Raw genomic sequence first — 16288 nt, 5'->3', positions numbered from 1 at the left:
CAAGCTGCATATTGCGTACAAACAACGAAAAATGAATGATTTCTTATATATCTAATCAAATCTTCTGTCGTTTTAAAGAAACGAAGTGCCAGAGCAACTTAACCAAAATTTGCATTTCAAATACATATTAATCTTTAATATATGCGGGTCACGGTGTCAGTGAGAGATAGCCATATGGTGTACAGAAGGCACTTTCTTATCGTCCGACTTAGTTTTAGTTTTCAGGTAACCTCTTTAGATAATTTTTTCACCATATCATCTGCAAAATGGTTTTGGCCGTCATCGTGGCACTGTCCATGTTGTTAGCATATGTTACTTGTAATGAAAACATCGAGAAGAGGATTCTTCTGAGCGACCCCGCCTACTTGCAACAACAATTAGCCCACCTTCAAGGAGAATTACAGACCTTACAGGCAAAAGTAGAGGCACAGACGAGTGAAATATCCTCACTAAAACAGGGAAACAGTTGTAAGTTGCTGTAATATTATTCGATATTATGTTAACAATGTACAACAGAATGTATCATATCGATACCTTAAAACGCAAACTTTAAAAAATCGACTAAATTATATCATTTCAACAATATCAATTTTCTTGTTTTGTTCATTGCGTCGACAATTATGAAATCTAAATTTTTCCTTTTTATTTTCTTAGGAAACTTGTCAATAGTATAAGTTCACTCTAATACCGAATAAATATGAAATCAAATTATACTTTTCCCAAATCAGAGGGTTTCCTGGTAATTTGTAATGGAAAAATCACATATAGTACAAATAAATAGGTCATATGACCGTGGGATACCATATGATAACTATGAGAGCAATACAACGTTATAGTTTTAAAAGTATTATACAGTGTGTATATATTTTATAGCCTGATATTCAAAGATCAATGCATCCTATTACATCAGTACCGACAACGTGGAAATGAAGTATGCAAGATGCATGGTGTATTCATTAATTACAAATATGTAACAAGTAATTAGTGAGTGTATTTAATTGATTATTGATACAGGAACTTAGACTGGGCTTCCATACATACCGAAGAGTGATTAGAAATAATTTAAAAAATATAGCCTTTAATACATTTTACTGACAACAAATAAACGGTCTTAAACATAACCTGATTTTCATGTATTTTTTTTCTTCTTTGTTTTATTCTTGAGATATTTACTAAATTTATTTGTGAGACTGTTTTTCTTTTCTCTTTCATTTGAACTTGTGCCCAATCCTCTTGTCACTGCTTTGGCTAATAAACCTTAAACCAACAAGATACACGAATATATATATTACAATGAATTAAAGGGAAATAACTCTATATACTATACTTTCCTTAGGTGTTTACCGGTAAAACATACGGATATCTTTAAATGGAATTCATGGAGAGCAGTAGAGCATAGTTGTTTATCCCAATCAGAAACGTTTAAATTGCGGGTATTACATACGCCCATGCTAAAGTTTTCTTACAAGAAAATCAGTGAATACTGCTATTAGTACAAAACAATGTACTAGTGTTACACTTCTAACCATTATTTCGTGTTGATGGTGATGTCATGATCTCAGTCATGACGTTCAAACTTTGTTCTCTGTATGTGACATAGGAATAAACAGGAATGATATTAGATTGGAAATTTAAACAGCACCATTCACATAAGCAGGCCAGTACGTGGCGGTGACGCGACTTCAGCGGCACTGACCAAAACGTATTTCATATTTATAATAACTGAAATTCATTTAAAACAAAATACTCCAGAAGACAGCATCGGAACTGAAATCACTTATTCAAAGGTTGATTAATAAAATTAATTCTATTTATTGATTTTTTGCATAACAGTACATCATAAAAAATTAAATTACGAGCGGATACTGATGTGCAAAGTGACCAAATAGTCTTAACGAATTAAAAACATGATAGGTGAATGAATGAATGAATGGGTTTTATTTTTAAATACAAAGGTATAATACATGAAGATTTATTTAAACGCTTTCGAAAACGCAAACACAAATATCAACAATATTTCGTTGGACATTTATGTGAAAACTTCATTAGAACTAATTAATGCATTTTGTATTCTTTACAGTTAGAGGCGGGTCCATATTTGTCCGCTGGGGACGAACAGATTGCCCTGCCAACCTTACCGAACTTGTGTATTCTGGTATGTATGATATCGAATTTTAACCAAGAATTTGCTAAATATTTCACCTCCTTAATCATGTCAAGTTGATTCTTACCGTTATGTATTAACTGAGGTCTGAAATGAAAAATAATCAACGGAAATATCTATTTTTCATTTTGATAATTACAAAAAAAAAAGAACTTAAAATATCGAAAAGAATTGGATGTATTGTCGACGAATCTTAAATACTGGTGTTTAAAAAAAAAACTCTCATCAACACTGATTTAACCACTTTGGTCTTATTGCCCTCGTCTTAATAGAGTTCAAAGGTCAAATAATTTGTGTATAGATATAGAACATTAAACAATAAAGCAAACACACAATTGGTAGAAACAAGAATGTTATAGGTACATCATGTAACAGTAAGGTTAAGACGTAAAGTGATCCTTGATAACGTCACTTTAGTATGATAACATTAACAGTGATTGTATAAAGGGCACAGAAGAGAATGATATGTTTCTATATCAATTTTCAATTGATAATGTAGAGCCAAATACATAATTCATCTGTTGTATATAAATGTATCCTCTTTCTAAGACACCTCAGTAATGTTAATAATTAATCTGTACCATATACCTGTTTCTTCTTTCTAGGACACGTCAGTGATGTTGATAATTATCTGCCACGTGAAAAAAACCGATTATAGTTGAGAAATCTTGTATAGTGGGAAGTAGTGTGGATTTAAGAAGAGAAAACTTGTTTCCTTTCCCTAAGACACGTCAGTAAATGCTAATAATTAATCTGCAGTACATACCTGTTCCCTCTTTCTAAGACACGTCAGTAAATGCTAATAATCAATCTGCAGTACATACCTGTTCCCTCTTTCTAAGACACGTCAGTAAATGCTAACAATTAATCTGCTTAGGGCATAAAATTTTAAAATTGTCGAAAGAAATGTTAGAATTTAGATCATCATGTGAACAAGCCCTTGATATAAAAACATTTTGTATTGAACATAAGTCAAGAAAAGGACATGTTTGCGTCCATGGATATGTCTTTTTTCTTTCAGAATATTTTATTGTCATGGTGGTATTGACAGTAGGAATTGGGCAACAGGCAGAGCCTATGAAAGCCCTCTCCTTAAATGATATGTCTCTTGAAACACCAACCGTCAAACTTAGAGAATGCATTGGCAACCACATACTCGATAATTCTTACAATGATTTTACAAAAGATAAACTTTTAAATTGCACTTTTAAGTATAACTTTAGAGATTAATACAATTGAGTCAAACAATGAATTGAACTGCATCATACAGTTGTTATATATATATACTTCACAACCATATACATGACGGTGTTTCGGTAGTTTGAAATGGGTTATGCTAATAGAATATTTGTATAGAGAAAAGGTTTTCATACGAAGATGTGCAAGATTGATATTCAGTTTTTGGAAATTCCTTAAAATTAAATTTTCATTAATTACACTTATCGACTGTACTATAAATGTTAGTAAGAGGTCTGGATATATATTCGTGTCGGTTGAACATAGCTGGATCAAGGCTATCAGTTGATAATGAATAGTTACATGTGAATGATTTGTCTTGTATTGTGTTTTTATATATCTCATGTTTATGTAAAATATTTCACGTTTTATGCTAGCGTGTGGTTCGGTTAAAAAGACCTTATATAGACTGATGTTTAAACCTTTCTCCGTCTATATGGGTACATCTGTGTCAGTATTTTGTTAAATGATGCCCTGATGTCTATAAGCTTTTCTATTCATTAAGCGTTGTGTGAAAAAAAAATCATCATCATCATCAGTATCAGAAGATTATCATCGGCAATATTAGTTACCTGTTACAGTTACATGTAAACCTAGCTATGAACGATGACAGATTCGGTGACATTTAATATACAGTAATATATAGATACTAATTACCGGTTAAGTTGTTAATCACCAATTAAATATCTATGATATGAATTTTTATGTTAATGAGAGTATCTACTAGAAATAACTTATCTGAGTAGATCTTGACTAAAACAGATGGACAGACCACATGGGAACACCGAACAAGGCTTACCTGCCAAAATATATGTTATTGTAAGTCCAATTCATGTCGTCTGTTTTCTTCCATTGCCAAATTGATCAATTGTGCGTTTGAAATAGTTAATGTTGTAAAGTTTCTAAATTATCATCCTCAAAAGACTTTCTAAACATAAGAGTTAATTTCGATTGTCTATTATTGTCTATTGCTTTGCCTATCAATTCATAGTTCATTAAATCAAATTTCATCTGAACACGAAAAACTGAATTTCGTTTTCACTTACATCACATAAATCTCTCTTTTTCAAAAAATAAAACAAAAGCTGTTTCACCTCCAATAGTTATGCTCCTATACTGTGCACACAAAGTAAGGAATCAGTTTTTAAAGATATTTTGTGTATCAAAAGGCAGAGGCATTTGGAACATGAAATTTAAGAATGCAGTAAAATAATACGAAAACATCACCATGGTTATGGTAAAATGAAGCATTACACTATTTTCTTATTCATTATTATAATTTTTGTTTTATTTTCATGATTTCATGTTATACGAATTCACCTTTTTTTCATTTTTATAAGAAATGTTATATATCTTTCCTCGTCCGCTGAAAGGCTGAAAGGCCATAATAGTGGACGTAAAATCCGTTAAATAAACTTACTTGATCTTTGAATACATTTTCCCTGTTTGATATGTGTACTAATTCCCCAGCCTTATTCGACTTACACACATTCTCTATTTTCCCTTCTACCGACCTATATTTACCCATCTCTCTTTACTCACCTTACATTCTCTTTTGAGTTAACGATTTCACATTTTGTAATTGTCTTTCACATTCTGTTATAATTAACCAAATGATCAGTTTATGACTTCATTTAGATTGGCTTAAAGACACTACGTCAAATTGCTAGTCTGAACTGCTTTTCTGAGGCTATCTGTAACCGTTTCTTATTCTTTATTCATCTTAACTCTTCACACTTGGCTTTCGGTATGATCTACTTCTCTGGGTTCTTTCTTAAATTCTATTCTTTATTAATCTTAACTGTTCACATTTGGCTTTTGGTATGTAGGACACGGATTCAAATGGAAATGGAAAATCGTACCATGATATGTTTTACTTCGCATGAAAACAATACAAATTTCAAATTTCTGAGCGTTAAAAAATCCGTTAAATAATAAATAGATAAATAATAAGTCATTCAGCTTTCTTTGTTATAGTCATTGATATTTTTAGTAAAATATTTCAGCGACATTCCGGTTTCTTGGTCAATAAAAAGCTTGCTCCTTTGCTCCTTTCATGTTCTTATGTGTGAAATATCATATCATAAACAAATTATCAACCTTATTTACAAAAAAAAATAAAGTTAATTGACAAGAAAATAGCCAAATGTTTCGTTTTGCCATGGTAATGTGAAGCCTCCCGCCCCACCCTATATTTCTTCACCTTTTTTATTTCTTTTGTCTAATCTTATTGAGTATTTAGGAACATAATTAAGTAACTGATAAAAAATTAGTGAAGAAACAGCGATTGAAAACAAACAACAAAGTATAAAGCAGTTTCACTTTACCATGGGGGACAGGGGAGGGTGTGTGTGTGTGTGTGTGTGTGTGTGTGTGTGTGTGTGTGTGTGTGTGTGTGTGTGTGTGTGTGTGTGTGTGTGATTTCACCACAATGGTGGTTCACTTTACCATTATACTACACCGGGCCTTATTCCGGAAATCAGAAAACAAACACGTTCTTATCATGATTGATTATAATTCGTTTCAAAACATTAATGTATATGATTGTTATTTGAACTATTTAAGACCTTAATTGTAAATATATTTGAATTTTGAAGCTTGGTTATTAAAATTCCAAGCAACTGGTCGACAGTTCTCATTACGCTTGCTATAAAAACTTACATAACCCTTCACTTTCCATGATTTTCCCCGTGCAATTTGTTCCCGTGACTTTTCTCTTTTTTTTTCTCTAGGTTATGCGGGCGGTTCTTGGTATGCTCACAGTGGAGCAGCCGCTGACCAACTTTGTCTACCTCCGGATCCAGAATGGTTAAACACAACAGTTGTACCAGACGATTACACAGGGAGGCTGTACGGTGCGGAGTACGATTCTAATAACGATCATGCATTCTTTGGATCAAAATCACACGACGAAGAGATTCCCTGTGCTGTCTGTAGATCTACCTCTTTTGTCTCCTCTGTGATGATACCGGCGAGGACATCATGTTACAGTGGCTGGACGAAGGCGTACAGTGGGTCATTGGCATCAGGCTACTATGGTTATGCCGCTGCTACCGAGTATGTCTGTGTAGATGAACACGCACAACCTCTTGCAGGAGGAGCAGATAGAGATGATAACGGTGTGCTATTTCTTGGTGTCAAGGCGTTTTGTGGTTCTCTGAGATGTCCCCCGTACGAGCAAGATAAATATATATCTTGTGTAGTTTGTTTGAAATAAATAATTCAAGATATATCTATGCTTCCGTTTTTGAAAAGGGAATCAACTTTACATTTCTATGTTTTATTTGAAAGTTGTACATGGTCTATTGACATTAATGATGTATAAGCACTAATTTGAGTTACATTCCTAATTACATGGATATGTTTAAATCCTATATATTTGACTAGTTGAGTTCTATTTGCGTTCAAGTTTTGTTAGTCGATTTTACTGAAATTTAATATCGCTTGATATTTCTTTTCATTTCCAGTGGCCAAAGTCATTGTGACAATGACCGACATGTTTTTTTTTTTCCATTTTTGAACACTTGATTCGATATTCAAGGACCTGTTCACAATACCACTAATAAACTCGAAACACAAGGATTCCGGAGATACAGGTTTAGTGTTGACAATATTTCATTCAGTAATTTAACATTGTACTTTAGCTAGTAGTGAATAGTACAAAAGAAAAACCACCTAAATCATATTTTCTCATACATTCTTATATGAAAAAAGGTAAAAACTTAAAAGGTACTTCATAATTACCGAAACAGAGAAGGATTTGGACCGAAACAGGGGATCAATACAATATAATGAACTTATGCATACAATCAGTATACTGTATATTTGTTAACGTTGGAGCTATGCCGCGTTCATAAAAATCTAGAGTTAAATTTCAGTATTAATTGATTAATAGATTTTTAGACTGTCTGCGTCTATATGTTTGATTTAAGGTTTTCCGCCACCGTAACTCTTCCTTTTTCTAGGCGTTGTCTCGCAGACAAACATCAATGTTCTGGTGACGTAAGGGGGGGGGGGTTGCCACAAAGCATCAAAACGATACAATGCATCATCACCACCCTGTATCCGTCTGTCCGGAAGTCCGTAATATCGTACCGTAAATTTCGAGTTGTCTTAGTAGAAAGTGGCCGGGCCTAATCATGCCTTATCATGGCAATGGTGTAGATGGTGTTCGCCTCGTCTTACCAGTTGATTCTTGGCTTTTTAGATGAAAGGAGCAAGGGGCGGGGTGGGGCTTACATAATGTCAATTGACTTTTTCGAATAATTTCGACGTCCATCGAATGCCCTAATAAAAGAAATATCTTACCTTAACTATATTGCCTTACTATTGAACGGCAACTTTTCTTTGAAAACCACAAAGGGGCCTTCATCGTGCGAGAATGGACAGATCTCGCACGACTCGCCCTTTGAAGTCCCGTTACCAGGACTGTTCATCTTGAATAATTTCCAAATATTCGACTGAATATTTTGACGCTTTAACTTATGTCCAGTTCTTTCTGACAACCATTCCACGTAGGCTGCATACATCTGTTCACAATTCTCACTTTTAATAGTTATACGTGACTTTTGCACGCGCGTGCTGATTTAGGGGATTTATAACAAGCTAAGGCTATGCAAGTTACGATGAAATAGAACATATTGTGATAGGATGAGACGAGCTAGGATAGACGGGACTGAAAAACACCATATGTGTAGATTGGTTGGGTTATGTAATAAGGCATGAGTGAAGAAATTTATTCTTATTGGTTATGTGGGGTGAAGAAATAAACAGAAATTGAACCAACTATTCTGTCATATACACTTAGCCATTAGTTAAAGGCTATCAACTTCAATAGGAACTTTCTAATCAAAACTTATTTCTTCTTTTGTAGAAATTGCAGCCTTTTGTGTTACCGTATGGCACCAAGTGATGCACACAATATAACCCATGTTAATTTGGGGTACCCATACTCTAACACACCATAAGTTTACTTTGCAGCGTTTGCACGTTTATCACTGGTAAATCATACACGTCTTCATACAGTATCTAAAAATGATGAAAATTTGTAATTGTGCAAGGTGGCCCGACATACAGGCAAGTAGCTGCACATTTAATGTCACAAATTCTGTTCATTGCTGCGTTTGAAACAAACCGGACATATTGATGAGAGTACCAAGTCTGGCAGACCTTGAAATTAAAAAGATGAATAAGACTTTTTATGTAGACAGATAACACGAGCAGCCAAATTCACCAAAGCCAACAGGCACAGAGTACAGCGAAACGTCAATGGTCGCGTTAGCTGGCGTACCGTCAACAGACATTTAAACAATAGGAAACTTCGCTCTCGTTGATCGGTAAAATGTCCTGTGTTGAATGTTATTGCACAAACAAGGAAGACAACAAATGGCATGTGATCACCGAACGTGGATTATTAGGTGTTGGCGGAGATACCACTGGTTTGATGAAATTAACATTTTTACCAATAATACGGCATACCATTCTAATAACATTCTTTGCACATCATAATTAAGTAGTGGCAGTTTTATTGTTTGGAGATGTCTTTCTCTAAACTGTCAGCTTCACTTGCATGCCTTTAATGGAACTTTAAATGGACAGAAGTATACTATATACTTCGACCTAAAGTTGCTGCATTTTAATATCTTTTCATGGGCAGATCGGTATATCCTTATGGATGATAATCCCAAACCACACAGAACCAGCCTACTGCCAAATACTTCATTGTGAAATATTAGATATTGTCCCAATGCTATCAGACATTAACCCAATTAAGCATGTGGGACTATCTCGGACAAAAATTCAATGCACGGGATTCAAAATGCCTAACAACGGGATAGTTAAGGGCTATTTAGGGGTGGCCGAGGATGCCGCAGAACATGCTTAGAAGCCAGGTCAATAGTAGAGATTTACCATATTGAAGCCATAGGTAGCTATAGTAATCGTAATACAGACAACACTAGGACAAGCAGTTTTTCGGGTAATCATTATTTGATTATATTTGGATTTAATGACCAGCTAGGGGTGCTTCTGACATATTAAGGAATAAATATTCAGTAATTTGGGGAATTTATACCCTTTAAATTCATCATTATTGATAGTTATTGATATGTGTAATGAATATGTTTGAGTGTGCAATCATGAGTGTGTTTCTTCAGCAATAATACGGACCAGATCAAAATTGCAGTTTGACTACTGAAACTGTCGGATATGGATAACCAAACCACATCAAATGATAGTTTACATGATTACCTCCTCGCGCAAGTCATCGATTTATTGATGAAGCTGTGTGTTTGAACCATTGACTCGGTCGTGTTTGATAGTTCTGTAGACAGAACATTGGAGCCTGTATTCCATTTTGATACTCGCAGTGGATCCAGATGTTTTAAAGTCAATCAGTGCCAGGGCTACTTTCTGCTGTAGCCGAGGATTCGAAGTTGTCTCCTATAGAGAACTTATAACTTGTGCATGTGTATTACATGTTATATATATTCATTTACAAATATTTGTTAATAAAATACATTTTTGTTTTAACCTCGCTTCTACAACGTTACATTCTTTAAAGATAAAGATGGATACAACATGCACCAAAGCAAAGTTTGTGGTATTTTTATATTTCAAGGATATAATTCTAATCTCGACCACTTGATCTCTTTATAAAAAAAATCCAGAGATCGTCGAGAGAAACATATGAATATTATTTGTAAACACGTATGGGAAGGGACGCAACCCTATCTAAAAATACCATTTAGGCATTATATCAGGTGCCTTTGGCTGAACTTGTAAAATAGATATTTCATATGGCGAATAATGCACTACAGTGCTGTTGATTCTTGGCGAACTCGCCTGTGATGCTGACAGCTTGGTTTGTGGTAAGTTCAAAGGTCAAATTGGATTGGTTTGGCTCGAGTTTGGAAATTACCATTGATTTTCCTCAGTCGCCTCCTAGGTTTTAAAAATCAAGGCCCTTATCATTACACTGAGTGAAAAGATATGAAAAAAAACTGAGAACATAATGAAAGTGTTCATTTGAAAGCATGGAATTCTAAGGAAAGTCAGGATCGATAGATGATTAAACGGACATTTAAACAATAAAATGCTACCAGATGGAGTAACAGTTAATCATTTATATTTCCGTTCTCAAATATTTATAAAACAATCAAAACGAAACGAAAACCAGTTAATATGCCGTTTAAATTTCCCGCTCAGCCAACATCTGACGTCACCAAAGTCCAAATTCGAGAACAGCCGTAATGTTAGAGTTTCTCGTGTCATCATAAATAGCAATTGTTTGAAATAGTATAGTCACACAAATAACTTGATTGATATAAAAATTGAAACTCTTACATTTGTTTTAAAGATAATTACATTATTTTCGATGTATATTTCGTTCGTTTGAAATAAAATTGCAAATCGATATTTCATTTAAAAATGATGCGGCTTTCAGAGTTTTAACGAATTGATATGTCTTTTTTTCTTTCAGGAACTATTTATGTTCTCGTGTCGCGGAATAGGTTGAGGCGATTTTCAGAATAGAAGAAAACCACGGAAATTACAAATTCTACATTTGTAATTTGAACTGCAAGATCGACGTCTACTGTAGCAGACAAAGTTGATCAAGCTTGGTAATCAAGTATATTATGACGACAATAATGATTTTTGTGCTAAAATCACATGTTTGACAATAACTTTGGTCTGTTATTAATTTATAGCTTTGTAAGTAATGTTACTTTTTATTTGTGAAAGTCTTACTTACGTCCAACAACTTCATATATGTCAGTACATGTATATTGATACCAAAGTGAAAGTGCAGGTGGTTAGTTTTGTTTACCTAGGAGACATCTAGTGTACATTTACAGTATACAGTCTCATATTCTACAATTTGGTGAAATGCAAAAGCAATACAGAATGTAAATATTCCATTTATATCTACTAGGATAACTTTTTAGTGGACGTCTCAACTTGTTGTATACCTTGGTCTCATTTGAGAACGTGATATAACTTACATGGATTGACCAAATTTTACATGGCTGATGTTGTGGATGAAGCAGAAGACGCTTACTCTTCCAGAACATTCAGGAGACTCCGTGTAAATTTTCCCGTTTGTTTTAGTTTATTGTCTATCAAATAAACAAAAACGTGACATGCAGGTTCAGCAAACTGTAGGAACTAATCGTCTACCAGCTGTGTCTACCAGCTGTGTCTACCACCTGCATTCTAAAAAATTGTACAAAAGACACGCAAGTGAATAGCAAAATTTAATGCGAATTTAGAATTAAAATGCGTCATACAGTTGTTGCACTAGCCCAATATTTCAATAAATTGCGTTTTTTAAGTATGTTTAAAGAACACCAATCTCCAATATCAGCGGTGCAGGTCTTACAATTTAACAAAAAATAACTAGAAAGCCGATCGTTTGCCGTTTTTGCCGAACAGGGACCAAGCAGTCTCCTGCATATCGATATGTTGTGTTCTGACAAAGAAACGAATTGCCGCAACAAATTTACAATCACATTCTCACGATCATTGTCCGGTAGATACCGTAGATAGAATATTTTCCCCAAGACACATGCATATAAATCGGTAATGTAATGTAACGTAATGCTTCAATTCCATATTCCGATGTACATGAAAATGAACATGACTACATATATTACGGTGCCATTAAAAGTAAGACAAATATGCACATGGGAGAATTGCATGGTGCACAGCAGGAACGTTCCTATCTTGAAGCACGATGTCAGTTTTCTGATAACCTCTCCAGGTATTGTTGCCATTATTTCATTAACAGAAGGGTACCGTACACACACAAAATGGTTTTTGACCACGTAAGACTTAGTTTGGCTGTAATCGTCATCCTATTGTCAATCTACGCTGCTTGTGATGAACGTTTCCAGAAGAGGATTCTTTTGACTGATCCTAGCGATCTCCAACAACTGATAAACAACCTCCAGGGAGAAATACAGACCCTAAAGGCAAAGGTTGAGACACAAACAAGTGAAATAGCTTCCCTTAAACAGGCAAACAATGAAAAGCTAATGTAACATTTGTCGATATTGTATACTATATCGATACCTTAGAACTCAAAGTAGTAGCAAAGCAACCCAAAATCGGAATTCCCTTAAATCTAACCTTGCATCCAAATAATTTTGCTTCTTTATATTATAGACAATTATGCGATGCAAGATACATCAAAACCCACAAATATGTCAAATAATCCTTATTACAAATTGACGACTTCTTTGTCAATTGTAGAAGTATCATCACGTGACTGACTATATATGACCATGAAATACGAAATAGTATAAAATGAGAATGACTGTAATACAAGGTTATGGCTTTTTGAAAGTGTGATATCATTCTGGCAGATCGAAATTATTTGGAAGGTAAGAGAGTTGCTTACCTCACAAAAAAGGAGTGTTTGATTACTTTCTCAGATACCAGTATCAAACATTCTAATTATCATTTCATACTGATGGCAGTAAGTGGTGGTAAGGTTGTAACGGTTGTAAATGATTGAAAGCCACACGAAATAATCCTGACGAAAACATCGTCGTTTGCGCCTTGTATAGATTTCAGGACATCAAGGTTAAAGAAGAAGTAATTGTAATCTCGCTTCTGCCACCATGTTGACCGAGTCTGAATTAAGTAAACACGCAAATACAAGGTCACATGATGTTGCGGAATGGGTGTTATTTATACGGAGACGAACGATATTATAACAATTTAACACAGATAGTGCGTTCAGATTGTGGAAGCGGTATAAACGACCAATGACACCAACTTTAAATTAATTTAAAATTTATACACATTGGCGGCATTCATAACAGCAAGACATAAAACACTATGAAAACAGTGTTAGGCACGTAGAAATAACGTGACTCCAGAGCCACTTAACAAAAACATTATAACATCCCCAACAAAATAATCGTCGTTCATATTTTTAGGAACATAATTTCATTTCAACACAAAATATCAGACGATAACATTGGATCTATATCGGTTATTCAAAGGTTGATTTATAACGTTTGTTCGGTTTATGAATATTTTGGAAAGCGGTCATTTTTTAATAAAAGCTTTTAATCAATTATTTTTTACACAGAGAAATATGTCAGGAAATGTAAAGATAACGAAGAGATACAAATGTGTTTGTGTAAAATGACCATATACTCTTCCCAAAAGTACATTAACAATACACAGGAAAAGAAGAAAGAAACGGGAATAAATAAATAAAAAAAAAATAAGAGCAAGAACAGTAACGCGGAGAACTTCGAAAATTCAGACCATGATGATGAATATATCTGGTCAACCGCGACCAAGATCAAGAAAAAATAACAGATGGATATTCAGAACCCTTCGGACTAGATGATGACTATGAAGCTTAGCAAGGTACATTCGGGACTACCAGTTGCATTTTTAACGTAATGGTTCAATACATGAAGATTCATTTTAATTCTAACGATATTGAAGACGCAAATATTATTCATACGTCATATCTCATTTATTCAACTGATCAGGAATTATTACAACCACTTAGTAATCATTAATGCACTAGTTTTGTATTATTTACAGGTGGAGGTGGGTCCACATTTGTCCGTTGGGGACGAACAGATTGTCCCGCCCATGTGACCGAACTGGTGTATTCTGGTATGTATGGTATCGAATATTTACTTAGACATTACTAAATATTTCATCATCTTTTTCAATCTTTATTGTAAAGGAAAATATCCTTAAATATATTACTTGAGTTTTAACATTTATCTTTCAAAATAAACTCGTAGTTGAGTCTGTAGGATTTATTTTAAACGATGTGTAACTATTGGTGTTCGAATAAGTCCCAGTAAAACCAATTTCACATAGTGATCCCGTCATGACAGAGTAACAGTGACATGATAATTACATGTAGTTTGTGTATGTAACAAAAAAAAATACCAGCGCGGAAAAGATCTAAATGTTCAACACAAAATTGGTTATTAATATATACGTGTATTGTCTTTTCCAACACCAAATTTCAAAATAATTGCATAAAAATTGAAAATAAATTTTGGGTTTTCGTTATTTTTCCCTAAATATTTGAGTTTTTTCATGTTGACATGTTGATATTCAAAGGTTTGTTCCAAGTATCACGATTTTCGTGAAAGACGACGGCAACTATCCGCCAATCTCACAACACAGGCTTTTAAGAGGTGCACGTTGATGAAGAGTATATGGGTGTTTTACGTGATCTAGTTGGGAAATATTCTAATTTGGTTCCGTTGTTGTTTACCATGTTCTCATTTGAGAACATGACAGTACTTACTTGGATTGATTTATACTGCGGGTGTCGTCCATGAAGCAGAAGACGCGTACTCTTCTGGAACACCTGGACAGATTCAATTATGATTTTGTATACAAGTCGGTATTACCTTTGTTGTTTAGGAATGGCTTTTTTTCTAGGTTATGCGGGCGGTTCTTGGTATGCTCACTATGGAGCAGCCGCTGACCAACTTTGTCTACCTCCGGATCCAGAATGGTTAAACACAACAGTTGTACCAGACGATTACACAGGGAGGCTGTACGGTGCGGAGTACGAATCTCATACCGGTCATACATTATTCGGATCAAAATCACAAGACGAAGAGATTCCCTGTGCTGTCTGTAGATCTACTTCTTTTGTCTCCTCTGTGATGATACCGGCGAGGACGACATGTTACAGTGGCTGGACGAAGGCGTATGGTGGGTCTCTGGCATCTGGCTACTATGGTCATTACGCTGCTACGGAATACGTTTGTGTAGACGAGCATGCGCAGCCAGTCGCCGGAGGAGCAGATAGAGATGATGATGGTGTATTGTTTTTTGGAGTCAAGGCGTTTTGTGGTTCTCTAAGATGTCCTCCATACGAGCAAGACAAATATATCACTTGTGTAGTTTGCATGAAATGAATTAAAAAAAGAAGTTTAATGTATGTGTGTTTATTTTTTTTATAAAAGAAATTACTTGGATTATACGTTATCAGTTACATAATTCATTTTAATTCTCAGTCATTGTGTGTTCACGTATGTTTCATTCACTTTGATAATTTCAAATACACTTGGTCATCAGTTAGGCATCACCAATTTTAGAATGTAAATTTCACGGTTCCATTTTAATAAAAAGTAAACAAAAAACAAAATAAAAACAAAAACAAAAAACAAAAAACAACAACAAAAACAAATAAATAAACTTGTATCTCCTTTTTTGATAGAGTGTCGTATGCCACTATGTGATATTCCCAATGTAACGATTTAGATTTTTAGATTTTTTTTATTTGATAAAACACAATATTAAAATACATACAAACATGTAAAATAATAATTTTGTTGAACCAGGATAACACAGTAAAGTCCGAAGACTTATTTCCGCTGTGGTCCCTTTCCATAAAAAACGTTACAATACAACATAAAATACAGTGACCTTACATAATACAAAATGCACAAATATTATTGATATAAAATATATATTTTGTAAAGAACCTAAAACTATTTAAACTAAAAGTTTGGCAGGAATATCATTGTATCACAGAAAATGTATCCAATTATGAGGTATTTTGTAAAAAATCTCGAACAGCTTTTTTAAAACTTTGTTTCCCGCTAGACAAACGTATTTCCACGGGAAGAGAGTTCCAGGCCTTTACTCCGTTAAAATAAAACGTTTTTGAAATTTGACCTTTACAAGAAGGCACAACAAAATTCAGACAAGAATTCCTTGTACTATAATAGTGTTGGTCACAAACTTTTGTAAATCTGGACAAAAAGTAACTAGGACATGTTCCATGGAATACATTGTACATATGATTGAGACATAATTGTTTTGCTCTATTTTCCACGTTTAAGATATTTAACTGTGATAACACATTTTTATTTATACTATCTC

General features: G+C 34.3%; 2 protein-coding genes across 2 annotated transcripts; both read left to right on the top strand.

Annotated features, from left to right (window-relative positions):
• The first annotated feature begins 296 nt into the window (after positions 1–296).
• On the top strand, positions 297–6617 carry LOC132550100 (short-chain collagen C4-like). Its single transcript, XM_060214113.1, has 3 exons — positions 297–468; positions 2081–2155; positions 6133–6617. The coding sequence occupies exons 1-3, from the start codon at positions 297–299 to the stop codon at positions 6615–6617; spliced, it is 732 nt and encodes a 243-aa protein (XP_060070096.1).
• Positions 6618–12210: 5593 nt separating this feature from the next.
• LOC132550143 (short-chain collagen C4-like) lies at positions 12211–15318 on the top strand. Its single transcript, XM_060214160.1, has 4 exons — positions 12211–12417; positions 13915–13933; positions 13970–14044; positions 14834–15318. The coding sequence occupies exons 1-4, from the start codon at positions 12211–12213 to the stop codon at positions 15316–15318; spliced, it is 786 nt and encodes a 261-aa protein (XP_060070143.1).
• The last annotated feature ends 970 nt before the right edge of the window (positions 15319–16288 follow it).

The sequence above is a fragment of the Ylistrum balloti genome, unplaced genomic scaffold (assembly GCF_031769215.1).
Source record: "Ylistrum balloti isolate Yb309-2 unplaced genomic scaffold, AGI_CSIRO_Ybal_v1 Utg370104, whole genome shotgun sequence".
In the NCBI taxonomy this organism is placed as follows: domain Eukaryota; kingdom Metazoa; phylum Mollusca; class Bivalvia; order Pectinida; family Pectinidae; genus Ylistrum; species Ylistrum balloti.
Note: the sequence above shows the minus strand (reverse complement) of the source record. Positions and strands in the feature narration are given on the sequence as shown.

Coding starts and splice junctions, on each gene's coding strand:
- LOC132550100 (XM_060214113.1), top strand. CDS start 297: ATGTTGTTAGCATATGTTACTTGTAATGAAAACATCGAGAAGAGGATT. Junction 469..2,080: donor ACTAAAACAGGGAAACAGTT/GTAAGTTGCTGT, acceptor TATTCTTTACAG/TTAGAGGCGGGTCCATATTT. Junction 2,156..6,132: donor TACCGAACTTGTGTATTCTG/GTATGTATGATA, acceptor TTTTTTCTCTAG/GTTATGCGGGCGGTTCTTGG.
- LOC132550143 (XM_060214160.1), top strand. CDS start 12,211: ATGGTTTTTGACCACGTAAGACTTAGTTTGGCTGTAATCGTCATCCTA. Junction 14,045..14,833: donor GACCGAACTGGTGTATTCTG/GTATGTATGGTA, acceptor CTTTTTTTCTAG/GTTATGCGGGCGGTTCTTGG.